General features: G+C 43.7%; 1 protein-coding gene across 3 annotated transcripts in view; it reads right to left on the bottom strand.

Moving 5' to 3' along the window:
• Positions 1-24,573, bottom strand: part of LOC128327136 (chromatin remodeling regulator CECR2) — a 221,948-nt gene that overhangs the window by 48,298 nt on the left and 149,077 nt on the right. For all 3 annotated transcript variants that reach the window (XM_053255456.1, XM_053255455.1, XM_053255457.1), the window contains exons 6-8: positions 19,911-19,960; positions 15,398-15,567; positions 11,744-11,821 (exon numbers count right to left, since the gene is read on the bottom strand). In XM_053255456.1, the coding sequence (XP_053111431.1) occupies positions 11,744-11,821; positions 15,398-15,567; positions 19,911-19,960 (298 nt within the window). The remainder of the gene's footprint in view (positions 1-11,743; positions 11,822-15,397; positions 15,568-19,910; positions 19,961-24,573) is intronic.

Genomic DNA, 24,573 nt, shown 5'->3' with positions numbered 1-24,573 from the left:
GCCTTCTCAATCCCATAAAGTAAAGTTGTGCCCTTGGTTCTCTGTAGACTCCTGGTGACCAGAGAGCCCTGTGATGTCTTTGATAGGAAACAGGAATGGTTTACCATTGCCATCTCCCGCACAGTGTGAGATGATGCCTTTCAGCACCTTCCTATATTGCTGCTGCCCGATATAGGGGTTTCCCATATTCTCTGAAACATACCAGCTGGGATTTGAACCAGCAATCTCTTGCTCGCTAGCAAGTCATTTCCCTGCTGCGCTATTAGGTGGCTGTCTCAATTCCATAGTCCACCCTAAAGCCAGTTTGAAATGGTTCTAGATAATCAGTTTCCTCCAAGTCACCACCGTTTCAATCATCTTATCCAATCATGGGCGGTTGGAGACTGGCCTATAATTATCAATCCTTGGGGGATCCAGAGTGGGCTTCTTAAGAAGAGGTCTAACCATTTTCTCCCTCAAAGAAGGTGGCATCCTGCCCTCTCTGAGGTATTAATTGTATGAAGTAGGCTAGCTCCAACAACCTCCCTGCAAGATGAAATTAGCCATGTTGGACAAGGATCCAAAGAATAGGTGGTAGGCCAGACCGCTCCAAGTAGCTTGTCCACATCCTCAGGAGTCAAACTGAAACTGATCCAATCTAATCTTGCAAGAGATATTGCTGGATACCTCCCTAACTGGCCCTGCAGAAATACTAGAGTCCAGATCAGCCTGAATGAGATATATTTTATCACCAAAGAACTCACTGAATGCATCACAGTGAGACATTGTTTCCAGAAACAGATTTGAAACAAAATGGGCTTGAGTTAAACCCCTAACAATCCAGAACAACTCTGCTGGACAATAACTTGCAGATGCAATACACATAGAGTAAAATTGCTTCCTTGCTGCACGTTTTGCCACTGCATAGGCCTTCAAACGGGCCCTTACCATGTGTCTTATCGAATTCAAGATGAGTCCTCCTCCATTTGCACTCTACTCATCTACCTTGCCACTTCAGCTTCTGTGGCTCTTCTGTATACCATGGAGCTAATTTTGAAGCGTAGGAGAGGATGCTTAGGAGCAATTGTGTCTACTGACCTGGTAAATTCCCTGATCCAGGTATCCACTAGGGCATCAACAGAAGCTCCGGCAGAACCAACTCCAAATCCCTCCAAGGCCCTTTGGAATCCTACTGGATCCAACGGTCTTCTCAGGCAGACCATTCTAATAGGTCCACCACCCCTGCAGGAGTCAGACATAATTGTGAGGCCTCAGCAACCAGCTCTGTCAGCTCGGTTAGGGAGTCTGTTAGGTAGCAGGGTGGGCGGTACACCAACAGAATCGCCAGTCTATCCAGAGACCCCAATCTAAGATACATACACTCGATAGAAGTCAATTCTCTCACAGAGATAGACACATAGGAAGCTGCCATATACTGAGTCAGACCATTGCTCTATCTAGCTCAGTATCATCTTCACACACTGGCAGCAGCTTCTCCAAGGTTGCAGGCAGGAATTTCTATCAGCCCTGTCTTGGAGAAGCCAGGGAGGGAACTTTTGGCTCCATCCCCTGAGGGGAATATCTTCCAGTGCTCACACTTCTAGTCTCCCATTCACATGCAACCAGGGTGGACCCTGGTTAGCTAAGGGGACAAGGGATCCTGGTAAGGGAGATGTTATTCTTATGGACCACAGCCACCACCACCCACAGCCACCACCACCCACAGCCACCACCACCCACAGCCACTTCCCCATACCTGCTCAGCAACAGAGTACCCTGGGGGAAAATGTTGGGCTACACAGGGCAACTAGCCTCCCACAACCAGGTCTTAGTTATACAAGCCAGGTCAGCTCCTTCATCCATGAACAAATCATGGATAATTTCGATCTTATTTTGAACTGAACTGGCATTACAAAGGAGGATGGTTAGGTTCAGTGGAGAGTTGGAATTACTGTACTCTGCAAGGCCCGAGAGCTGAAAGGGCAGCTGGAGGGCAAAACAGTAATTAAATTACTGGACACCCTTCCCCTGTAATGGCATGCTGGCCTGCCAACACCTAATCCCCAACACTACTGAGATAGCTGCCCCAATCTCATTGGACGCGCTCCCTGCTCTATCCTGAACAAGAGAGCCCAGACACATCCCTGTGAGCAGCCTGGCACAAACCACTAACACAAAAACAAACTAGAACTAAAACTGTGGGACCTTGAACATAACTTTCCCTCAGACCTCACTGTTCCTTCACCATCCCCTGAAGACTGATTTTTCGGTAGTAACCAAAGGCTGAAGCATGGAGGAGGAGCAGGAATGCACCATTCCATGAGTGAAGAGTGTTGGACTAGAACCAGGGAGACCAGGTTCAAAACCTCTAACAGCTATGATGCCCCCAGGGGGACATGTGAGAGAATAAGAGTGTGTGTCTTGTCCCTCAGGTGTGTGTTACATCTAGGTTATGTAAATGTGTGTACCTCTGTCTGAGTGAGCATGTTTCATGGATTGGTTGTATGTGTGTTTTTTCCTACATGAGGGGTTATGTACCCATGTATTCTTTTCAATAATTTCTGCTTAATTTCTTGTCAATAAATGTAATAATGCATGCGATTTGACCTACAGGTGAAACTCGGAAAATTAGAATATAGTGCAAAAGTCCATTAATTTCAGTAATGCAAATTAAAAGGTGAAACTGATATATGAGACAGATGCATTACATGCAAAGCGAGATAAGTCAAGCCTTAATTTGTTATAATTGTGATGATCATGGCGTACAGCTCATGAAAACCCCAAATCCACAATCCCAGAAAATTAGAATATTACATGGAACCAAGAAGACAAGGATTGTAGAATAGAACAATATTGGACCTCTGAAAAGTATAAGCATGCATATGTATTCAGTACTTGGTTTGGGCCCCTTTTGCAGCAATTACTGCCTCAATGCGGCGTGGCATGGATGCTATCAGCCTGTGGCACTGATGAGGTGTTATGGAAGACCAGGATGCTTCATTAGCGGCCTTCAGCTTTTCTGCATTGTTTGGTCTCATGTCTCTCATCCTTCTCTTGGCAATGCCCCATAGATTCTCTATGGGGTCAGGTCAGGCGAGTTTGCTGGCCAATCAAGCACAGTACACTGTATACTTTTAGGAGGTCCGATATTGTTCTATTCTACAATCCTTGTCTTCTTGGTTCCATGTAATATTCTAATTTTCTGGGATTGTGGATTTGGGGTTTTCATGAGCTGTACGCCATGATCATCACAATTATAACAAATTAAGGCTTGACTTATCTCGCTTTGCATGTAATGCGTCTGTCTCATATATCAGTTTCACCTTTTAATTTGTATTACTGAAATTAATGGACTTTTGCACGATATTTTAATTTTCCGAGTTTCACCTGTATAGTCTGTAGCTTGACTCCCTCACTTGAGCAATCTGATATATCTAGAGAAATGCAACCCATCTATATAGCCATATTGCTTTCTTCTTCTGGAAATTGGATTAGGCACATTAAAGTCTTTGAAATTAAAAGCTGAAATAGTGTTTTGGAATTTTGGCATCCAATGGTAGCTTTCAAATAAAGTCAATTTTACAATAACTAAGAGTGAAATCAATTCTATATTTTCAGTACAAAACAGTGATCTGAGGCCTCTATTCTTATTTAGCTATGGAGTCCTTTCAAAATAGACTGTTGCAATGGTTCCAAGAAGTACACCTGCCTCATTCAGTGAGCTGAGGCAGGGTTTTTTTGGTAGTTAAATCACCTGTGAGTGTTAGAATATGTAACTTCTATTAAGTATACGGTGTTCTCTCTTTCAGACTTTTGGTTACCCAAACTATATTTGGAAGAACTGATGCAAGATGGCCCCATAAAATATGGGATTTTTTTGGTCCAGGAACTGGTCTGACAGGTCCAGCCTTATTATCTCCAGAGCAGAGCATCAGGGAGCCATGGTACCTAGACCAGAATATTCAGGGATAGAGCTATTTAATAACAAATTGTATGTGTCCCAGGTTAGGGGTATGCACGGAACTGGCTGGCCCTGACCGGACCAGTTTGGTCCAGCCCTCTTTCGAACTCCCCCTCCCCGGTTCGGTTCAGTGGGGTTTGCAATTTTAAAAAAATAATAATTTGGGGCTTCCTAAATGCTGCAGGGTGGGGGGTGTCCATGAAGGTTTCCCCTCCCCCCACTGGTCTTGGTAATCACCGCTGTGGCCCCATTTACCACTTTTTTCGGCCCGTTCGGGCCTGCGTATTTCAGTGTAGCGGCCATTTTGCCTGCTACCGTGCATGCACAAATGGCCTCTGTGAGGCCTGGCATAGCCCAGGACCTCGCAGAGGCCATTTGCGCATGCACGGTAGCCATTTAAAAAAAAAATCACATATCTCTACCCCAGGTAGCCTAATTTCTGTTCTAAGTATGTTACTTGCACAGGGCAAAAGAGAAGCCAATTTACCCTTCCCCTCAACAATGTCTATCACTAAGTATCCATAGTCTGGTTCTTAAATTTTTGAGCTGGCTCCTAGATACAAAGAAAATTTCCCATAGTGGCCCACCAGATGCCTTTGGGAATTGTTTACTATTATGTTGGTTAGGTTTGACTCTATATTAAATCTGGTATTATATCACTGGTTGGGCTTGACTGTATTATACTCTGGAGGCTGCATATAACCGTTCCCAGGATTCCCTTATTACAATTCTTTATTTCTTTCTTATTAATGATTTATATTGCTTCTTCTGTTCTAATATTTCTTGGGCCATCACCACATATGTGTTAGCCCTGTATAATTTGAATTTTGTGGCCTGGTCCTTTTTTGCTGCAATACAATCTTGGTCAAACCAACGGATTTACACCTTCCACTGGGATTGGTTTTAGTGGCTTGATCTTGACAGCGCTGGATCTTCTGGACAAGGATTTGATAGTGAGTGAGGACACCCACATTCAGGGGCTCTGACAAGAGGAGTGCATGAAGCTGCAAGAAGTCATCTGTGGCTAGAAGATCCCTGACTTGCTTTTCTAACCATGAAGACTATTTGGCCCTTATTAAACTAGAACCTTCACAAAGGTCAAACTAGGGGGCCTCGACCTTCTATGTTAAATTGAATCAGATAAGTCAGTACATTTCGTGAAACAAATATATAATCCAAAACACTCGCTCAGACCAGACCAGTGAGTGAACTCGCCCACAGTATGCTTATCCATTGCCCCATTTAGCTCAAACTTATCTAATGCATCCATTGTACAAGCCAAGTAAAGGCCTGCTAGGTTGCAGAACTCATCTTTAGACTGAAGTCTCTGGAGTGGGGGCGGACAGTCCCTTTCCAGTACGCAAGTTATATACAAGTGGCTGTTGTTTGGACTCATTCTAGCATTAAAGTCACCTCCTATTATGAGATAAAAATTTGGGAATGGTACCAAAAGATTGTCAATATCATTTTTAAAGTCCTCCCAAATCATCTTTATGCTAGCATGTGATTTCTGGGGCAGTATATACACATTTATGACCAGCATATTATATTCCTCCAAATTGATTACAATGGATTTAGCGAAATGAAGAAAATGGGTCAACTCATCCATCTCCACCCATAGTTTAGTGGAAATAAATAATCCCTGATAAGTCCCAAGATTGGCTTTCAGTCCATAAAAAACATAGCCCTCGAGTTCGATATCCGCCATCATCCGGGTCTCTTGAATCAATATAATGTCAAATTTACACAATTAATCTAAGAAGGGGCCATAATTCTCCTTTACAGTCCACCCAGCCACATTCCAGGGCAGGAGTTTGATATTTGGATGATTTAAGAGTCACTTGGGGTCCTCATCCATGTCCTCATCCATCCATGTCCTCATCTACTTCATCCATGTTCTCTTAGGCATGGCCTCTAGATTAGGGCTGTGTTGTAATAGGGGTGATGTCTGCTCCTTCCCCACAGTTGTTGTGTTTCGTTGGAATTTCTCCCCATGACCAGAGGTTTCTGGTGCTAACATGGAGGATACATGCCCAGGAATTTTGAATACGGATGGGGAGGTGCTGTTATTGTCATCTGTACGTGGTGCTGCCAGGGCACTAACCTCATACATGGCATCATGAAATTCCTGCTCCAGGGATTTTAGAGGTGTGAGGTACTGGAGGTCTTGGTGGAACGTTTAATGCACTTTAGAGTCTTGCTCCCAATCTATTGTCAGCAAAGCTTCAGATGGGGTGACCAGTCCCGGGTTACTGCCACACTCTCATCTGTCGAGGTGCTCTTAGGAGAAACCTGTACCTCATCATAGGCAGTTACCATCTGTGCATTTACTTGAGATGAAGAGAAGCTAACTATACTCTGGGACGTGGATGTGGCCTTATGCATTATATCAGTTGGCTGGCCAATGATATGCAATGGAGCTTGCTGGTGTATAAAATGCTCCAATATAAGAGCCGCCCACTTGTGGGTCTCTTGTAAGGGCTTCCATAGATGAGTAGTGGTCAGAACTAGAAAGCGATCCGTTGTCAAGGAAAATAGGGGTGGATGCAAATCTCACAAGTTTATCACAGAAGGAATTTTCATCCTTGGGGTCACACACTGTTGATTAGGTAAGTGACTGCAATTCTTGCACTGATTGCTTTTTGTCATCAATTTTGTGTGTGAACTCCTCAGGTTGGATTTTGCCTCCTTAAATGTAGTTTGTCCCTGGTGCTTGTGAGACCTTTCTGGCCTCAGCATGGTTGATTCCTTAGGTTTAGGCATCAGATTGTCAATAGCCCTGTAGGATTGCACAATTTGTGCCTTCTGAATAGATGTAAATTGTTTATTTGCTGAGATAGGCCGAGTCTCTGCTGAACGCCTGGACATCTGTCTTGGCCAGCAGTCCAAACCCTCTTGCTGACTTCTTGTATTGGGGATGGGCAAATGCCACACACTGTCGCAATTAAATATAACTCTCCCAGAGGCATGATGAGTTGTCTGCTGAAGCAGAGGCAGGCAAGGGCTGTCCTTGAAAATTTGCTTTGGTACAGTGCCAAACTGCCAAGATAACTGTGAAGTTGCAGCAGTCATCAGGGTTTGGGAATAGAACTACTCTCTTATAATAAATGTCTCTCGGTAACCAGAAAAGAGACCATATGCTGAGCTGTTTGGAATTACAATTCAATAAAAGGCACAGAGATTGTGTCCTTTTTCTATAATTTTCCCAATGACCCCAATTTGCATAGTCATGAGCAATAAGAAGAGATATCTGATTCCTCTGCAAGGCACGGGAAATCTTAGACTTGAAAATTTATTAGAGTTGTAATCACTAATTGTTGAGTTGACTCTGCATCCCCAAGTTAGGGGATTTCCTCCCACAGTCCTTTTTTTAATTGGCCAATAACACTGTATAGGGCATCAATCTTATCTGACATCTTACGCAGTCTCAAAAACTTTTCATGAGATTTCTGCCATACTGAAAGCCTGCTGAGATAATAGCTCAGAAAATGCTTTTATCTAGTTCCATTTTATTTGTAATTTACCTGGAGGGATTCTTGCTAAAGTCCTCGTCCTGGTTTGTGCTCTCCTTCTCCTGAACTCTCTCTGTCCGGGTCCAGCGATTTATCATGATCCAGCTCCAGGGCTGTAAATCTATTCTTTAGTGGGAGAAAAGTTGTGATGTTATCCAGCTCCTTGTTCGACCATAAATGGTCAATCTTTAATTGCTTCCCTGCCCTTGCATTTAATTGTTGTTGTGGAGATATACGTTGTCTCTTCTTCACACCCATGCTCTCTTCAATTCCTGTTGTTGACTGATTAAAAAACAAATCTGCAATTACAGCTACTCCTTTGCAGTGCTGTGAGTACTAAAAATTTAAAGAAGAGCTCAGATAGCATCCTTCGGCTGGCAAAGAGAGAAGAGTGAGCGGGGGACTGCTTTAAAGCAGTTAAAAATAGCTATAAATGGATGGAGCGTCTCTGCTGAGCTGCTATGCTGTTGCCATCTTCCCCACCCACCAGCATATTATACTCTGTATTCTGCTTGGCTTGGACTGTAATAAACTGATGATGAGGATGAGGATGAGAATGAGGAGGAGGTGGCAAGACGCCTCCTCCCTACTGTTGCTGCCATGCAATGGTATTCAGAGGCATCCTGCCTCTGAGCCTGGAGATCGCCTATTGTTATCAAGACTGGTAGACATTTGCTATTAAACCACAATAAGTTGGTGACATCCTTTATGAAGTACGGATATATAAATCTGATATACCTCCACTTGAATTCTATTGTGCCATATGTTAATGAAACAATGCAGAATTGTATGTGTGTAGAACCATCTTTATGTACAGCATTTCACAATGAGTATAGTCCAGGGCTGCACAACTTCTGCCCTCCAGATGTTTTTGGACTACAACTCCGATCATTCCCAGACACATTGACCAATAGTGAGGGATGAATCAAGTTGTAAATCAGGATCTGTAGGTGGGCTGAATTTGTGCAGTCCTAGTATAGTCACATTAGTGTACATAATCATATACAAAAGATTGCAGGAAGGATGTTTAGAAATAGTAATATGACGATCACAAGCCTCTTTGCAGTTCCAACTGACTGCCGCTTTGGCATTTTGCGGGGAGGGGGAGCTCAAAATAGTCCTCCTTGGTAACAATGATGTTGTCACCCAGCTAATGATGTTGTCACACAAAGATAACTTGCTTTTTGGGCGGTATAAAATTTGTTAAATAAATAAAATAAATAAAAATAATCAAAGTTAATTAAATTGATTTCCTTATTTCCAGTTAAAACAAAGCCTAGCTCCATGAACCTACATTTGCTTATACTTGTCCTGTTAGCCTCCATTCTCCTCCCCTATGTCAAAATTCAGTTTGTAAGCTAGTCAGGGAATGGACGCACCTGTCTTTTGCTTATATCACTCTGTAAACCCCCATATATACTGATGGCGTTATATGGGGAGTCAAACCACTAAACTGTTCAGCTCAGAATCCAACTGTGACTGAAGCTGATCTGGATCAATCTAATAAAGGCCAGGAACTGGATCAGCTCATCATGAAGTCATCCCCTACCAAAGAAACAAAATATTGCTCTTTGAATGCACGGTCCCATTAACAGAACTACTTGCTTGAGGGGAAAAAGGTGTGAAAACCCCCGCTACAGTCACATTCATAACTGTACGTGTGTTACATAATAAAAAGTTTACATGGAAATGCCCTCAATCACAAAAATTTTAGTTTGCAACTTTGCTGTAGCACTTGCATGCCTGCAGCAGAGGGCACTGTGGACTATGCAGAATAAACTCCAAAGACATCTTAATTCTGCCCCCGCCCTCGACATGCTGCCTTCTGACATAGTCCCCATAAAAGCTACGCTCTCTTAGATTTCGAGAATACAAGATACACAGGCCCATCTTCCTTGGCCTCATCTCAGGCACTGTGCAGCCCCTCTGCCTCTGTACAATCTCTACGAGGATTTCCACAGCTTCTGCTTAATGAAGGTGCTGCTCAGAAATTTTTTAATGAGGAGCTAATCTGAACCACCTGTTGAGAAATACCCTAAAGGATCAGAAGCCTACAGAAAAATTACATCAGAGAATTAAGCAGGATCCAGTTCTTGGAACAAGAAGCAAGGGGGTCACTCCCACAAATAGAATATATGTCCAAAACCAAGAAGGTCTTTATGCTACCAATATAGCCTTCTCAACTATCCTAACTCACATGTCTTTGCAATCTTTCCAGCTAAAGAGAATCACATGTGTAATTGCAGAGATGCAATAAACGTGGCATTCCCTTTCCAAGAAATGGACATGTCCATTCAGAGATTTTCATCCAGGGGGAAATGGCTCCCTCCTGCCCTGCCCTACCCCACCCTCTTCAGGTCAAACACTGCAAAGAGGGACTTGAGAGGACACACTCTAGCCCACAGGCAGCAATTAACCTATGTTAAGCATCATTAGACCTATAGCAAGTCTGCTACTGATTAGCACTCATTTGTCTCTCTGCATCCAAATTTCAGATTTTGCTGCCAACACATAAATATGCACTATCTCACTTCATGCAGGATATTTTGGGGGTTTGTTTTGTTACACATCTCTAGATTAAAAATGGAAATGATTCAGCAGTGCATATTCCTCTCCAGAGGTGGTAGTTATACAAAAGGAACAGCTCCTAAGTGCAGTCAGAAGGTCACACTTTCTAGAATGACCACCACAGTTTGGCTCTACAGTTTATAATCCTGACTTCACTAACAAAGTTGCACTGAAAAGGTTTGCCATGATTCTGTGCTAAGTTCTGCACCACGAAAAGCTGAATTCTACAACCTGAATGCATTATATAAATCAAGCACTTGTCAATTTATCTCATTTAAAATAATGTATTCCTCCTTTGCAGCATACACAGTCCTGGGCATCTCTTCCAGGATCTTGTCCAGTCACTCTTTGGGATTTTTGCCATGAGGAAACTGTTCCGTCACCTAATCAATTTACAAAGTTTTAATCTAAAGTTCAGTGCTAATTTCCCAATATAACGTCCATCCATTTATCCATAACTACAGGACTGTGTGTAACATCCCAAAGAAATCCACCTCAGACACTTGCAACCTCTGAGTTTTTTCTCTAGGTAATTCTGAAAGGGGAGCTGGCCTCAAGAGAAGAGAGCTGATCTTGTGGTAGCAAGCATGACTTGTCTCCTTAGCTAAGCAGGGTCCACCCTGGTTGCATTTGAATGGGAGACTACATGTGAGCACTGTAAGATATTCCCCTGAGGGGATGGAGCTGCTCTGAGAAGAGTATCTAGGTTCCAAGTTCCCCCTCTGGCATCTCTAAGATAGGGCTGAGAGAAATTCCTGCCTGCAATCTTGGAGAAGCCACTGTCAGTCTGTGTAGTCAATACTGAGCAGGATAGAACAATGGTCTGAGACTCAGTATATGGCAGTTTCCCAAGTTCCTTTGTTCCTTCATCAGCCTAGATATTCAATAACCTGTTCTAATCAACCTTCCTCGACCCTAGGTGTGTTTCTATCCCTGTGCCTCCCACATTTGTATAGTAACAAAGAAGCTTGACAAGCAAAAAATTGACTTCACAAGGAAGTTTCCAAAACTCAACATTTGAGAAGGTACTGATTTGCAGTGATGAAGTGCAGGCACTGCCACTGTGTACCATCTCATTTCCCAGATGTGTAAAATGTGAATCTGACATTCACTGCTCTGAAATGCTTCAACAGAGATCTTTGTTTCTGGGTTAGACTGAAGCCTGGAAGTTCTGTGGTGATGACAACCAGATGGCTATTTGGGAGGTAGGCCTTTAGCTCAGTATTCTTTTAAAACTTGCCTCAAGAATAAATGAAGGCATTTCAGGAACTCTATTGCAAAATAAAGCTTTAGAGTCTTCAAGCATGTATTTTAAATGTTTGATATGACTGATAAAATGAACTTAGCCTGACTGTAATAACAAATTGTACAACTGTCTCCCCAGATTTGGAGTTGGGATGCATGCACCAGAGCAAACAAATACTGAGGAAGACTCTGCTGTAACATGGATGAGTCTCATCAAGGCAACAAACTTTGTCTAGAAATCTGGTAAATGAGCTGTTAGTCTAGATTGTTGTAAAATACTCAGCTGGGAGATATACCAGGGAGAGAATATTGAACTTTTTATTGAATGCACAATAACGCCATAATTTAAAACAATGCACTTGTGAATCAGTTTCTGTACTTTCTCATGTAACACTGCATATTTGTATTACCGTAAATTATTTCTGCAGCTGAAATAAAAAAAATGTACACTAGTGCTCCTATCCTATCCCACTCTTACCTCCTGCCGGATTGGTTTGATGTCCTGGCGATCAGATATCCACCTGGGAGAAAACTCCATTCGCTGCAGACGTTTCTCCTGAAAAGTGTGAGAAACCATCAACATGGATCGGCAAAGTTCCTGCTGCTACAGGAGCGTTTGCATTAGAGGCATTTTCAGTGTACAAGGAGTTCCACAATTCATTGCTCATTTATCCTCCATTTATCCACAGAATCATGACACCTTTGTTAGGAAATAATCATATAACACTTCCCAAAGAACAGGTCTGAATTACTGGAGCGAGTTTTTTACGATTCCAGAAAGAACAATAATAATGATAAAAGGCAACAAAATGTCTGAGCATCATTGAGGTACGCAAAGAAACCTCCAGATTTCAATCTCACAGAATTTGAGAACTGAAAGAGACTAAGAGACCATCCAGTTCAATCTCCTACCACAAGACAGGACTAGCCAGTCATTTATCTACTACCCACATCCTCCCTAGGCATCCATCACAGTCCAACACCCAATGTGTCGCTGAATGACTATGCCCTAGAACAGTTGGTCTTGGAACCAACCAGAGACAACCTTGGACTTAATCCTGAGTGGCATGCAGGACCTGTCAGTGAACAATGACTTTGGTGAACAATGACCATAGTGCAATCAAATTCAGCATACATCCAGGGAGAGAATCACCAAGCAAGTCTAACATAGACAATTTGAATTTCAGAAGAGGAGTATGGTGAAAAGAAAGCTGAAAAGGAAAATCAAGAGTCACTTCACTCCAGAATACATGGACTTTACTCAAAACCACAATACTAGAATACTAGAATACTAGCCCAGTTAGATTGTATACCCAAAAGGAGGAAAGGTACCACTAAGTCCAGGAGGATGCCAGCTAACAGGTAAAGTCAAGGAAGCCATAAAAGGAAAGAAGACTTCCTTCCGAAATTGGAAGGCCTGTCCAAATGAAGAGAACAGAAAGGAATACAAACTATGGCAAAAGACAATTAGACAATGAGGGAGTGAAAGAGATTATTAAGGAGGATATGGAGGTTGCAGAGAAGCTAAATGCGTTCTTTGCGTCAGTCTTCATGGCAGAGGATACTGAGCATATACCTGCTCCTGAATCATGCTTTTCGGGGATGGAGGGTAAAGAACTGAGTCAGATAGAAGTGACAAGAGATGATGTTCTAAACTGTCTGGAAAAACTAAAAACTAGAAAATTGCCAGGGCCGGACGACATCCATCCATGAGTCCTTAAAGAACTCAAATGTGAAATTGCCAGCCTCCTTGCTAAAATATATACTTATCCCTGTAATAAGGCTCTGTACCGGAGGACTAGAATGTAGCAAATGTAACACCGATTTTCAAAAAGGGATCCAGGGGAGATCTGGGAAATTACAGGCCGGTTAGCTTAATGTCAGTTCCAGGCAAATTGATGTGACGTATCTTCAAGGATAAAATTGTAAGGCACATAGAACAACAGGCCCTGCTGGGAGTGAACAAGCATGGCTCCTGCAAAGGTCAATCTTGCCTCACCAACCTTTTGGAGTTCTTTGAGAGTGTCAACAAGTGTGTGGATCAAGGTGATCCATTTGACTTAGTATAACTGGACTTCCAAAAAGCTTTCGACAAAGTTCCCCATCAAAGACTCCTGAGAAAATTTAACAGTCATGGGATAAGGGGACAAGTACATGTGTGGATTGCTAACTGGTTGAGAGACAGGAAACAGAGGGTAGGTACAAATGGAGAGTTTTCACAATGGAGGGAAGTAAGAAGTGGGGTCCCCCAAGGATCTGTACTGGGACCAGTGCTTTTTAATTATTCATAAATGATCTAGAAGTAGGGGTAAGCATTGAGGTGGCCAAATTTGCAGATGATACCAAACTCTTTCGGGTAGTGAAATCCAAAACAGATTGTGAGGAGCTCCAAAAGGATCTCTCCAAACTGGGGGAGTGGGTGACAAAGTGGCAAATGCGGTTCAATGTTGACAAGTGTAAAATGATGCACATTGGGACGAAAAAACCCCTGCTTCAAGTATACGTTGATGGGATCTGAGCTGTCAGTGACTGACCACGAGAGGAATCTTGGGGCCGTGGTGGACAGCTCATTGAAAGTGTCGACTCAATGTGCAGCAGCTATGAAAAAGGCCAATTCCATGCTAGGGATCATTAGAAGGGGACTGAAAATAAAACTGCTAATATTATAAAGCCCTTATACGTGGTGCGGCCACACCTGAAGTACTGTGTACAATTCTGGTCACCACATCTAAAAAAGGACATTGTGGAACTGGAAAAGGTGCAGAAGAGGGCAACCAAGATGATCAGGGGCCTAGAGCACCTTTCTTATGAGGCAAGGCTACAACACCTGGGGCTATTTAGTTTAGAAAAAAAACGATTGTGGGGAGACATGATAGAGGTCTATAAAATCATGCATGGTGTATTGGATAGAGAGAAATTCTTCTCCCTCTCACATAACACTAGAACCAGGGGTCATCCCATGAAACTGATTGCCAGGAAATCTAGGACCAACAAACGGAAGTACTTTTTCACACAACACACAATCAACTTGTGGAACTCTCTGCCACAAGATGTGGTGACAGCCAACAACCTGGATGGCTTTAAGCAGGGTTTGGATAACTTCATGGAGGAGAGGTCTATCATTGGCTACTAGTTGGAGGACTATTGGCCACCTCCAGCCTCAAAGGCAGGATGCCTCTGAGTACCAGTTCAACTGAGTACCAGTTGAAGGGGAGTAACAGCAGGAAGGAGGGCATGTCCTCAACCTGTAGGCTTCCAGCAGCATCTGGTGGGCCACTGTGTGAAACAGGATGCTGGACTACATGGACCTTGGGCCTGATCCAGCAGGGCTGTTCTTATGTGTCCAAGAAAGAGCAAGTGTACCCTCTCATAGCAGCCAAGCTACATACTTCAGAAGACAGCACAGCCTCTAGCCAAGCTCACTGCCAATCTCACCTGTAGTGGGGGGCTGTCCACAGAGATAAATGTGATTAGGTGCATCTGCATTCCACCCAGCATTCCATTTCTAAGCATATCTTCCCTTAGAGCTACCACTTAAAGAGGTTCCTTTCACAAGGTAACCTCCTTCCACAAATAAAATGATCATTTATTACACTGGCAGCATGTGGAACTTGTATTTTTCAAAGTATCGCTATAGGAGATCCAGACATCCAAGGCCTTCTTCCTCCCTTTCCCCCAGTGTTTACTGGCTCCCTAGACAAGAATTATTTTTTAAAATTCCTAGGTTCAGGACTGTACAGAAAGGCTTAAATGTATATTGGTAAATATATAAAGATGTCGCAGAAATTCAGGGAGTTGGTATGAATGACCCAGAAACTAAATGTCTTTTACTATGGATAGTTCTTGTTTCTTGCCACAGTTTCCAGTCGTGTCTCTTTTCTCCTTCATACCTCGATCCCTCTAACATTATTTAAGGCTCTCAAGAAAAATCAAAATTTTACAAAATATGCAAATTAAATATGTTCAAGACAATTAGTATTATTTGAAAAATGTAATCCAATGACAATTTCGGTTCCCTAGTCACAGAATCTGGACCCTGAAGTCCACTCTCCACTACCTTCACACAACCAAAAAGCATTCCTGCTCACAACATTTGTGGCTGCCTCCAAGGATTCAAATATTTAAGATTTACCTTTTGAGCAATCATGTTGCAGATCTCTGGCAAGAAGTCTTCACTCAGGAGCTTATAGAGCTGCCGTTCTCTTAAAGATGTTCTCTCTCGGAAGCTTTCAGTGACCTGCCGCCACTCCTCTTCTGTCTGGCACAGCAGCCACCATGTTCCATGACTTCGTCCTTGAGAACCTTCCGTAAAATAAAAAACTTATTTTTGCTAGACCAAAGAGAATACCCTTACAAGTATCATGTAACCCAACCGTATGATGGCATCAAGCAATCAGAATTCTGCAAATTCATCTTATATGTTTGTCTGAAGTCTCCAAACTTATGAACAGGTTGTGTCCCGAAATCTGGACGTTCGTAACTTGGAATGCATTTAGTCTGCAAGAGTAATTACTTGTCTGTATGTGCAGATTGGCATTTGTAAGTTGGGGACTTCTTTAATGTAATATGTTATAGAGCTTTGTTTGTAAGTATGGATGTTTGTAACTTGAGGAGTGCCAGTATCCAAACGTATTATATACCTGTGGGAAAATTATAGCAGATCTCATAATTTTAGTTTCAGCCATTTAAGTAAGCTAAATTTGAAGGATATGACAATTACTACATATTCTCAGTCTACAACTGTTTTTAATATAATTGAAAATATGGATGCAACAGATGCCACATTACTTTTTGGCAACTGAAAAATCTTCTTTCAAACCACTGCCTTTCTGGAAATCTGTATAGTCATCTTTCAGCTATCTATGGGTGGTGTCACATGGTATCCACAAAGTGTGGGTGAGTTCAGATACATAATACAGATAAGTATGCTAATCTCATAAGGCAGATCAATCAGTGTCTGGGTGTTATTTATACATAGGGCTACAGCATGGCCAATCATGAAAACTATAGTAAGAAATAGGGATGTGCCCGAACCGGTTCGGAGGCCATGCTGGAGGCCTCCGAACTGGTCAGGATCCGAACCGGTCAGGATCCAAGCCGGTCCGGCGGCTCGGTATGGAGGAGGGTTGTAGCTTTAAGGGCGGGGGGAGTAGTACTTACCCCCCCCCCGCCGCTCTTCCCCCTCCGGCGCTGTGGTTTTTGTTAAAATTTCTGGGGCAGCAGCGTTCCTCCCTGCCGCCCCTGCCCCTGTCGTTGGCCTGCCAGAGCTTAAGTACGTTACACGCATGCGCCCGTTCCAGCGCACGTGTGCACCCGCCGCCGCCACGCGCATGCTCCGTATACGTCACATGTCGGCAAGTGTTTCTCATCGGCAAGTGTTTCCCGTATATGGGACCCTTTGAGTAGTGGGACCCATAGCAGGGATGAGCATAGTCGGAATAGTCAGACCAGTAGTCCATTTGGTACTAACTGCATGATCCAGCGCCCCGGCACCACTCGCCATAAGAAGGATCAACTGCGCTCAAGGGAGAGCGATATCCCGTCTCTCGGTATCCATCTGGATAGGAATGTTCACGACGATCCCAGGTTCGGTCTTATCTGAAAGTTGAGGAGCGTTCTTCTGATCCACAACGGGTACCACTGTCTCTAAGGGGAACACGGTCTTGTTGGCCCCGAGGGAGTGACCATTGCCTTCGCAGCCATGAAGCATCTTTAGCAGGTCTGGTTGTAGAATACGTCTCCTCCAATGAAGCGTAACCTGGTTCCTCTGTTGCCACCAAAAGTTCTCTACTCAACCGAGTTCGATCGTGGGCCACGTCGAACGATTCCATCACTACAGGTGAGGTAGGTCTCGTTGACACCAACAACTTTTGCATGGTACGATCCAAAGCCACTTTAGTTGTCTTGGCCACAGGGACCACTGATGCAGGAACCTCTTCTGCCTTCTTTTTCTTGGGTATAGGAGGGAGATGACGACCCGCCAGCAAGTCTCGATGTAATTTCAGTTTCTTCTTTTTCAACTTAGGTACCAACCCCAAGGGGTCTGGAGAGGACTTAGGTACTGTAGGTGTCGGACGCTGGGGAAGATCTTCTGGGTGTGCGGGCTCACTCGAAGTCGCCAATGATTGAGCGGCAGAGGATGCCGATACCGGTATTGAGGCTGGGTTTTTGGTCTCCATAGGAGCAGACAACGCACGCTCCAATTGGGCTGACGAAGTCATCTTTTCTGACTGCTTCAGTGACAAGGCTTCCAAAGAATGGAGAGCCAGATCCCACAGGGCTGCATGCAGGCAAAAAGCCCGATTTTTGCGAGCCTGCTTCATGAACTTCTGACAATGAGGTCTCGACAATGTGGGATTCCCCCAACCACAAGAGACACTTGGTATGAGTATTGGGGGAAGGGGTTTTAAATCCGCAGCGGATACATTTTTAAAAGTTTGTCATGCCCAGCATAAATGCTGAAGGCTGGCCAGCCACCATGCTCCATCCCAGCAGGGACCAGAGCTCCACAGGAGGAAAAAACCCGCTAAAACAAAATGCAAAGAACAAAAAATGCTACTACGCGGAGAAAGAAAGAATAAAAAGAAAACAAGAAGCAGGGAGAAAAAACAACAAGGGGATCGCTGGATCCTACTCGTCGTCGAGCTGCAGACTCCACAATGTTCACTGAAGCGCGGACGAAGAAAGACTGAGAGGATGAGGAGTGGCGCAGCCGCATATAGCGGCTGTGGCAGGGTTCCTGCCCAAAGCAGGAGAATTGAGCTTGTTAGATTCCGACAAGGTCTCTGAGCAGGCGCATAGCCCATTTGTGTAGAAGACAGAGACCACATCAAAGAAACATCAATAACTTGCACTACACTGACGACACTACTCTGATAGCTGAGAACGTGGATGATCTGCAAGCTCTAGTAATGAAAGTCAAGGTTGACTCAGGTTGACTCAGGTTGACTCAAGGTTGACTCAGCCTTCCATCCTTCCGAGGTCGGGAAAATGAGTACCCAGAATGTTGGGGGCAATATGCTAAATCATTGTAAACTGCTTAGAGAGCTCCGGCTATAAAGCGGTATATAAATGTAAGTGCTATTGCTAAGGAACACAGTGAAAAAATGGGACTACAACTAAACGTAAAGAAGACTAAACTAATGACAACGGATACAGCAACCAGCCTCAGAATTGATCATGAAGACACTGAAGTGGTGGATAACTTCTGCCTTTTAGCATTGACTGTCAACAGTAAAGGATCCAGCAGTCAAGAAACACACCGCAGACTAGTGATAAATAAAATAATAACAACTTCACTGCACAAAAAATGTCAGCATTAGAGCAGAGGGTCTCCAGTGCTAGAGCAATTAGTGAACACCTATCTATATCCAGTCTTAAAACAACAACAACGGAGAATTTTGCTACATGAATTCCAGAAATAAAATCATAATTTACTTCTTGTGCCCTTGTTTAGAAAGGGTTGGGGGCGGGGGTGAGTCCACTGTTCAGCAACAGATCATATGCTGTGTCTGCACAAGGTCTCAGGTTCAATTTTGTGTCTCCGCATCTCCAGAAAGACAGGAAAGATCCTGTCTGAAAGCTTAGACAGCCACTGCCAGTCAGTACAGACAATACAGAGCTAGATGGACCGGCGGCAGATGTTAAGAAGGCCAATTCCATGCTAGGGATCATCATCATCATCATCATCATCATCATCATCATCATCATCATCATCATGTTATTTATTCGATTTCTATACCGCCCTTCCAAAAATGGCATTAGGAAGGGGACTGAAGATAAAACTGCTAATATTATCATGCCCTTATACAAAACGATGGTGCAACCACACCTAGAGTACTGCATACAATTCTGGTCACCACATCTAAAAAAGGACATTGTGGAACTGGAAAAGGTGCAGAAGAGGGCAACCAAGATGATCAAGGGCCTAGAGCACCTTTCTTATGAGGTAAGGCTACAACACCTGGGGCTTTTTAGTTTAATAAAAAAAACGATTGTGGGGAGACATGATAGAAGTCTATAAAATCATGCATAGTGTGGAGAAAGTGGATAAAGAGAAATTCTTCTCCCTCGCACATAACACTAGAATCAGGGGTCATCCCATGAAACTGATTGCCAGGAAATCTAGGACCAACAAACGGAAGTACTTTTTCACACAATGCACAATGAACTTGTGGAACTCTCTGCCACAAGATGTGGTGACAGCCAACAACCTGGATGGCTTTAAGAGGGGTTTGGGTAACTTCATGGAGGAGAGGTCTATCATTGGCTACTAGTTGGAGGACTATAGGCCACCTCCAGCCTCAAAGGCAGGATGCCTCCGAGTACCAGTTGCAGAGGAGTAACAGCAGGAGAGAGGGCACGCCCTCAACTCCTGCCTGTAGGCTTCGAGTGGCATCTGGTGGGCCACTGTGTGAAACAGTATGCTGGACTACATGGGCCTTGGGCCTGATCCAGCAGAGATGTTCTTATGTTTTAATGCTCTGACTCAGTATAAGACCGCTTCATATGGTCATATGTCCCCACCTGTTCAGAATGAAATGGGCAATGAGAAGGGAGTTAGCAGGAGGTCCTTCAGTCTGAGATGATGTGCTTTCAGATTAACATGAATATAAGCTTAGTTTAGGTCCAGAACTTCTCCTTACCATTTCTCATGTGTGACTCTTGCACAAATGAACTTTCTTCTGCCTTCTCTCTACAGACAAAAACAAAGAAAAGAAAATAAATATTATTTTCTAGGAAATGATATGAAGCAAATTTTTATACAAACATACCCATTGCTGGATAGGGATGTGCCAAACCATGATTCGGTGTCCAAATCGTGGACACATCCCTTTAAAACGAAGGACTTACACAGCCCCTTTAACATGGAGGAGAGCTGGACCATACCTGCTGCTCCTCCGATCACCACCATTGCCATAATCCTGGCACTCCCCCGAGCTATGCCTGTGCGCTGGGGGCGGCGGCAGTGTCTCACAGCTACCTCTGTGCAACACCAGCATGCACACAGTTTCCATGCATGCGCAGAGGCAGCTGAGAGATGCCCCGCAGCCATGTGGGCATAGCTGGTCGGGGAGCGCTAGGATTACAATAATGGCTGCGAGTGAGGGAGGAGAAGGTATGGACCTGCTCCTCTCTGTGTTAAAAAGGCTATGTAAGCCCTAGATTGTCAAGGGATGTGCTCACAATTTGGATGCCAAATTGTCTTTCGGGCATATCTCTACTGCTGGAATGTCACAGCTGTTTGTAGATGGTACTATAAACTCCATTTTAATACTAGATTACAAATTGCAAATAAAATCTGATCCATTTGAACTCTATTTTCAGCTGAGGGAGAGAGAGATCTAAGCCTCATGGCTGTAGAGAGCAGTCTAAGAGTTTGTGGGCAGTATTTACTAACCTGCACAGAAACCAGACTAGGACAAGTGGCTTTTTCAGTGGTCAGAGCCTATGTAGCTTCTTTTCCTGCCTCTTACCCACTTGCCTTATTCTCCACTACACTATCATTACTAAAACGTTCCACATTCTGCAAGAGTGCAAACTTCAAAATAAAATCAAACATCCCAAATTAAGTACTTTTTACAAACTGGCATTTTTCCTCTGCAAAAACAGGTTGTAACTGATGATCTGGTAGTGATCCATTGTCATTCATAAGCATTGGGTTTTGTTCCTGCACAAGGACCTCACAGAAGGGTTAGCAAGCTCCTCGCAGCACCCACTCTGCCTTGCACATGCTCACTGCTTCTGTTGGTATCGGCAGTTCGGACACCATTTTCCCGGTTCCTGGAAGACCATCATACCTTAACAATGATCCCATGTTTAAGAGGTAAGTTTAATAACTATCTGTCTATCTCCCTACCTACCTACCACTGCAGCAGCGGGGAAGCTTTGGGAGGGTCTCATGATGACCACAGATTACTACCAGATCATCAGTTACTAGTAAGCAACCTGTTTATCTAGATCGTGATCTGTTGTCATTCATAAGTATTGGGTGAATAACTAGCTTCCATCAAGGTGGTGGGTGCAGTATGCTCAGAAACCACTACTATAACACCCCCTTTTACACACTTCTCCCAAAACACGCCTGCACTGCAGTGTGAAGATCAATGGCATAATGTTGGATGAATGGCTGCTGTGAGGACCAAGTCAGTGTAGTCAAAAGTTTGGCCTTTGATGTGCTCCTTCATACCCTGCTGAAGATTGGTGGATCTCAGCCAGGCATGCTGTCGAATAGCGACTGCAGTGGTCACAGCACATGACTCAGCCAGATGTTTGAAGGTTCTTAATTTTTGCCTAGTAATGTCTGTTGATAATGGACGTCTACAGCACTTCCCATGCAGCCTGAGTAGTCTGAGATATTACTGCAGCATAGGAAGTGCCACTGATTGAGACGACTGTGCGGCAGCCATTATATTGTACACAGGATCCTTTACGTCTGCAACTGGGAGCTTGATGTCTAATCCCAGTGCCTCAGCCATTTCAGTAAGGTGGATGTGGTAGGCCTTTAACTCCTCTGAGGGTGAAATGGATAGTCTTGCAAGCACATCAGATGGAGGGCCAGAAAGGTCTTGTGTCTTATGAATCAGCATCAAATTCAGATGCTGAGTCCTCTTCATCCCCTGATGGTACTTCTTTCTTCCTTGGCTGTTCTTTAGGTTCAGGCATAAGTTTAAGTGGTAGTGAAAATACTGTTTGAGGCACACTTGGAGCCTCCAACTGTGTAGACTGGCTAACAGTAGCAGACATGATGTGGTGATGAATGGGTATAATCCCCATCTGTAGTGCAGCAGTCATTTTAGGTGGTTGGTACAGCAATAGTTGTGTAACTGTGGCTTGTGCCTGTGGCTGGAGACGTTGCTACTGACCATAAGTGGTCTACTGCAAATATGCGGCTGCTGAGAACCTGGCACATAGTGCTTGGATGCTCTTTGCGCTTTCCACATCTGGAATTCTGCATAATCATCTGGCATAACAGTTTAAGTTAAATGTCTGAACCCACAGAAGTGGGTAATTTCCCTCTGTCTTAAAGGCTCTTGCATGTCAACATACTGGAGTGGAGACTTTCAAATAAGCGGTGCCCACAAAGTCGATGGAGCCAATGTTGATGGCTGAGTTGTTACTGGTACCAGTCTGGATGCCATGCTGTGCTTCATGGTTAAACGAACAGGCGACATTGAGGGAGTTTTCAGGAACCTCGTCAATATCGGGATCGATGTCGAGGCCACTTCTCAAGAAGCCATGAAATGTAGACCCTGAAGGGGTACTGTTTGTGGAGTCCAGAATCGACAGCAATGTATTCAACTGTATGATCCAATGCCGTCTCCTCCTCCAAGAGGTTTCTCTCTGACTCAAACTTAATGAGTGAAGTACTGGGTGACAGCACTTGCTGGCGTTGTAGAGTACACTCTCTTGGCAATGAAGGAGACTGAAAAGGTGTCCTTGCTGAAGAGTGTCTCAGAACTCGATGTGGAGGCACAGTAGCTAAAGGAATTTGGCAGATGCAGGTTAATGTTGACACAGTATTGGCAGCTGTCTTCAATACCAGGACTTGTGATGTTGAACCTTCAATAGTTATAGGAGAAGACTGATGCTTTATCTGCAAACCTGAAGGAGATGGGGTTCCATCCTTCGATGTCGATTTGCTCTTATGTTTTTTAGGTGGTGGAGAAGCTAACTCTTCCTCTGAAGAGCTTCTCTTTTCCTTCTCCTTATGTCTGGTCTCCTTCATGATCTTCTTGGGGCATTTGAAAACAGTGCCCAATACTGAGGATGACTGAGCTACAGCCGAGGTTTTCGAATGCAAGTGCACAGACCCTAGCTGTTCCTTTGATGTTGAGCTCATAGTTGACTTCAATGTTGAAGGATTATCTGGTCTTGGTGTTAGTGGGTGGAGCACGTCTTTTAAAAGCTCTGCTCATAACTCAAGTGCCAGATTTTTCAAAGTTTGGAGAATGAACAGCAAATCTTACATGCTGAAAAGATGTGCTAAACCCCTTAAACACATTAGGCAAGAATCATGGTATTCTGTGGAAGGCAACGTTGCCTTACACTCCAAACGTTTGAAAGGTTTTTTAGCTTCCATTGTTGAGGGAGTTTGTTGCAGAGCAGTTGACCAAGTCCGGTGTCTGTTGCACATATAATAGTTAAAAAACCAGTCCAAAACTCTCTTTAACAAACATTCCAGTCTGGTCACAAAGAATGGTCAAAAGCAGTCTGTGTCTAGCCAATAATACCAATAACCTTTCTCTCTCTAGGTTCTATAGAACCTATGTGTAACTGAGGAGCTAAGCAATGAGGTGTTGATTCTCTGGTGGTCAGAAAGGAATTGAGAAAATGGCACCCGAACTACCGATACCAACAGAAGCACTGAGCATGTGCAAGGCAGAGTGGGCACCATGAGGAGCTAGTTAATCCTTCAATGAGGCCCCTGAGCAAGTGCAGAAATCAATGCTTATGAATGCCAATGGATCATGATCCAGATCCACAGTTTATGCTTCTTTAGCATAAACCAAGGGTAAACCAAGCCCTAATCCAGTTCTAAAAAAATAGCCATTTTAGAATGTAATACCAAAACAACATAACACATCATCCATTAATCAGGGCCATAAATTTTGGCATTCAGAACCACAGGGGTTGAATGCTCATAATAATTTTTGGCAACAGATGGAAAATAGCTCCCACAGATGGAAAGCTGAACTTACAGCTTTCTCTGTGTTATCACCCCTTCTTTATCCCAACCCCCCAAAAGATAAAATATCAGTCATTTTTGCACAGAGGAAAGAAAGGGTTACAGTAGGGTTAGAGTCTCAATGAACAAATTGTTGTGCTCTCTCCATGGAATTATCTTTGGAGAACATTCCTTATAATTTTCATCTGCATTCCTCTGACAACACTGATAAAATGTTATAGTAGTTTTTGTGTTAAAATGTTTTAAGGCTTTTAAGACACTATTGCAAATTTGGCCACTGCAGGCCCAATGGCCCTTTTATTAATTAATTAATTAATTAATTAATTAATTAATTAATTAATTAATTACATTTATATCCGGCACATCCTCCAAGGAGCCCAGAGCGGTGTACTGCATACTTGAGTTTCTCTTTCACAACAACCCTGTGAAGTAGGTTAGGCTGAGAGAGAAGTGACTGGCCCAGAGTCACCCAGCTAGTTTCATGGCTGAATGGGGATTTGAACTCGGGTCTCCCCGGTCCTAGTCCAGCACTCTAACCACTACACCACGCTGGCTCCTGAAAGCGGAAAGTATTGCAATGCTATTGCCTATTTTCCATCTCTAGGGGTGTAGACCTTGCC

This window comes from Hemicordylus capensis, chromosome 5 (assembly GCF_027244095.1).
Source record: "Hemicordylus capensis ecotype Gifberg chromosome 5, rHemCap1.1.pri, whole genome shotgun sequence".
NCBI classification, from domain to species: Eukaryota; Metazoa; Chordata; class Lepidosauria; order Squamata; family Cordylidae; genus Hemicordylus; species Hemicordylus capensis.
The sequence above is the reverse complement of the archived record's forward strand: the minus strand, read 5'-3'. Positions and strand labels throughout refer to the sequence as shown.